A 758-nucleotide genomic window follows, 5' to 3' on the forward strand; every position below is an offset into this window, starting at 1 on the left:
TGAATAGATATATATTTAGATAAATGTGTTGTAGCTGACATGTTCTGCCTTTTTAGCTGTATCTGCGTATGTCAAGTTGACAATTATAGGAAAGTTTTCATAAAACAAACCATCCTAATGCTTATTTAAAATCAAAAAATGCACGAAATTGTTTTGTTTTCATTACGCTATTCACTCACACATGTACGTGCACATTTCCATTGCAGATGGCGTCAGATTACCAACGATTATATGATAGCGTGTTCAGAACGACACCCTACGCATCGAGAATGTGCAACACACCGCCGATCAGGGAACCTACAATTGCATAGCCCGCAACAAGCACAACTACATGGCGCAACGGACGGTGGAGGTGAAAGTTTTGTGTGAGTTAAAGTTGAAGTTGAGGTTGCAGTTACGGCGGCGAAATTTTGTTGATAACATTGGCAGTGGTGTTTCGATTTTCTGCCCTTGTTGAGTGGCTGTAAATTCGGGAATTTCACCAGACTAATTTTAATTTGTATGGAGTACTTAATGAGAAACCGCCAAATGATGAAATGTTTGCGCCTAGCTCCTTAGTCCTCCTTTTAGTCAATTTTGAAAGTTGTATAAGCTAGGAAAAAATACAATAAAACCCACAAGCGGTAAACACTGCTCGTTATAAATCGTCAAATTTAATTGTTGTTGGTTTTACGTACTGGGAAAAATTAATGCGAAATAACTTATGTTTAGCCTAACTAAATTTGAGCATATCTTCAGAAAGCGGTGGCCAGAGTTTA

General features: G+C 38.0%; 1 protein-coding gene across 1 annotated transcript in view; it reads left to right on the plus strand.

Annotated features, from left to right (window-relative positions):
* The window catches only part of LOC126752696 (cell adhesion molecule Dscam2-like), a 147,910-nt gene extending 147,414 nt beyond the window's left edge, over positions 1-496 (plus strand). Inside the window, exon 9 of the mRNA XM_050463669.1 lies at positions 207-496. Coding sequence (XP_050319626.1) covers positions 207-235 — 29 coding nt within the window. The 3' untranslated portion in view covers positions 236-496. The remainder of the gene's footprint in view (positions 1-206) is intronic.
* The last annotated feature ends 262 nt before the right edge of the window (positions 497-758 follow it).

Source organism: Bactrocera neohumeralis, chromosome 3 (assembly GCF_024586455.1).
Source record: "Bactrocera neohumeralis isolate Rockhampton chromosome 3, APGP_CSIRO_Bneo_wtdbg2-racon-allhic-juicebox.fasta_v2, whole genome shotgun sequence".
NCBI classification, from domain to species: Eukaryota; Metazoa; Arthropoda; class Insecta; order Diptera; family Tephritidae; genus Bactrocera; species Bactrocera neohumeralis.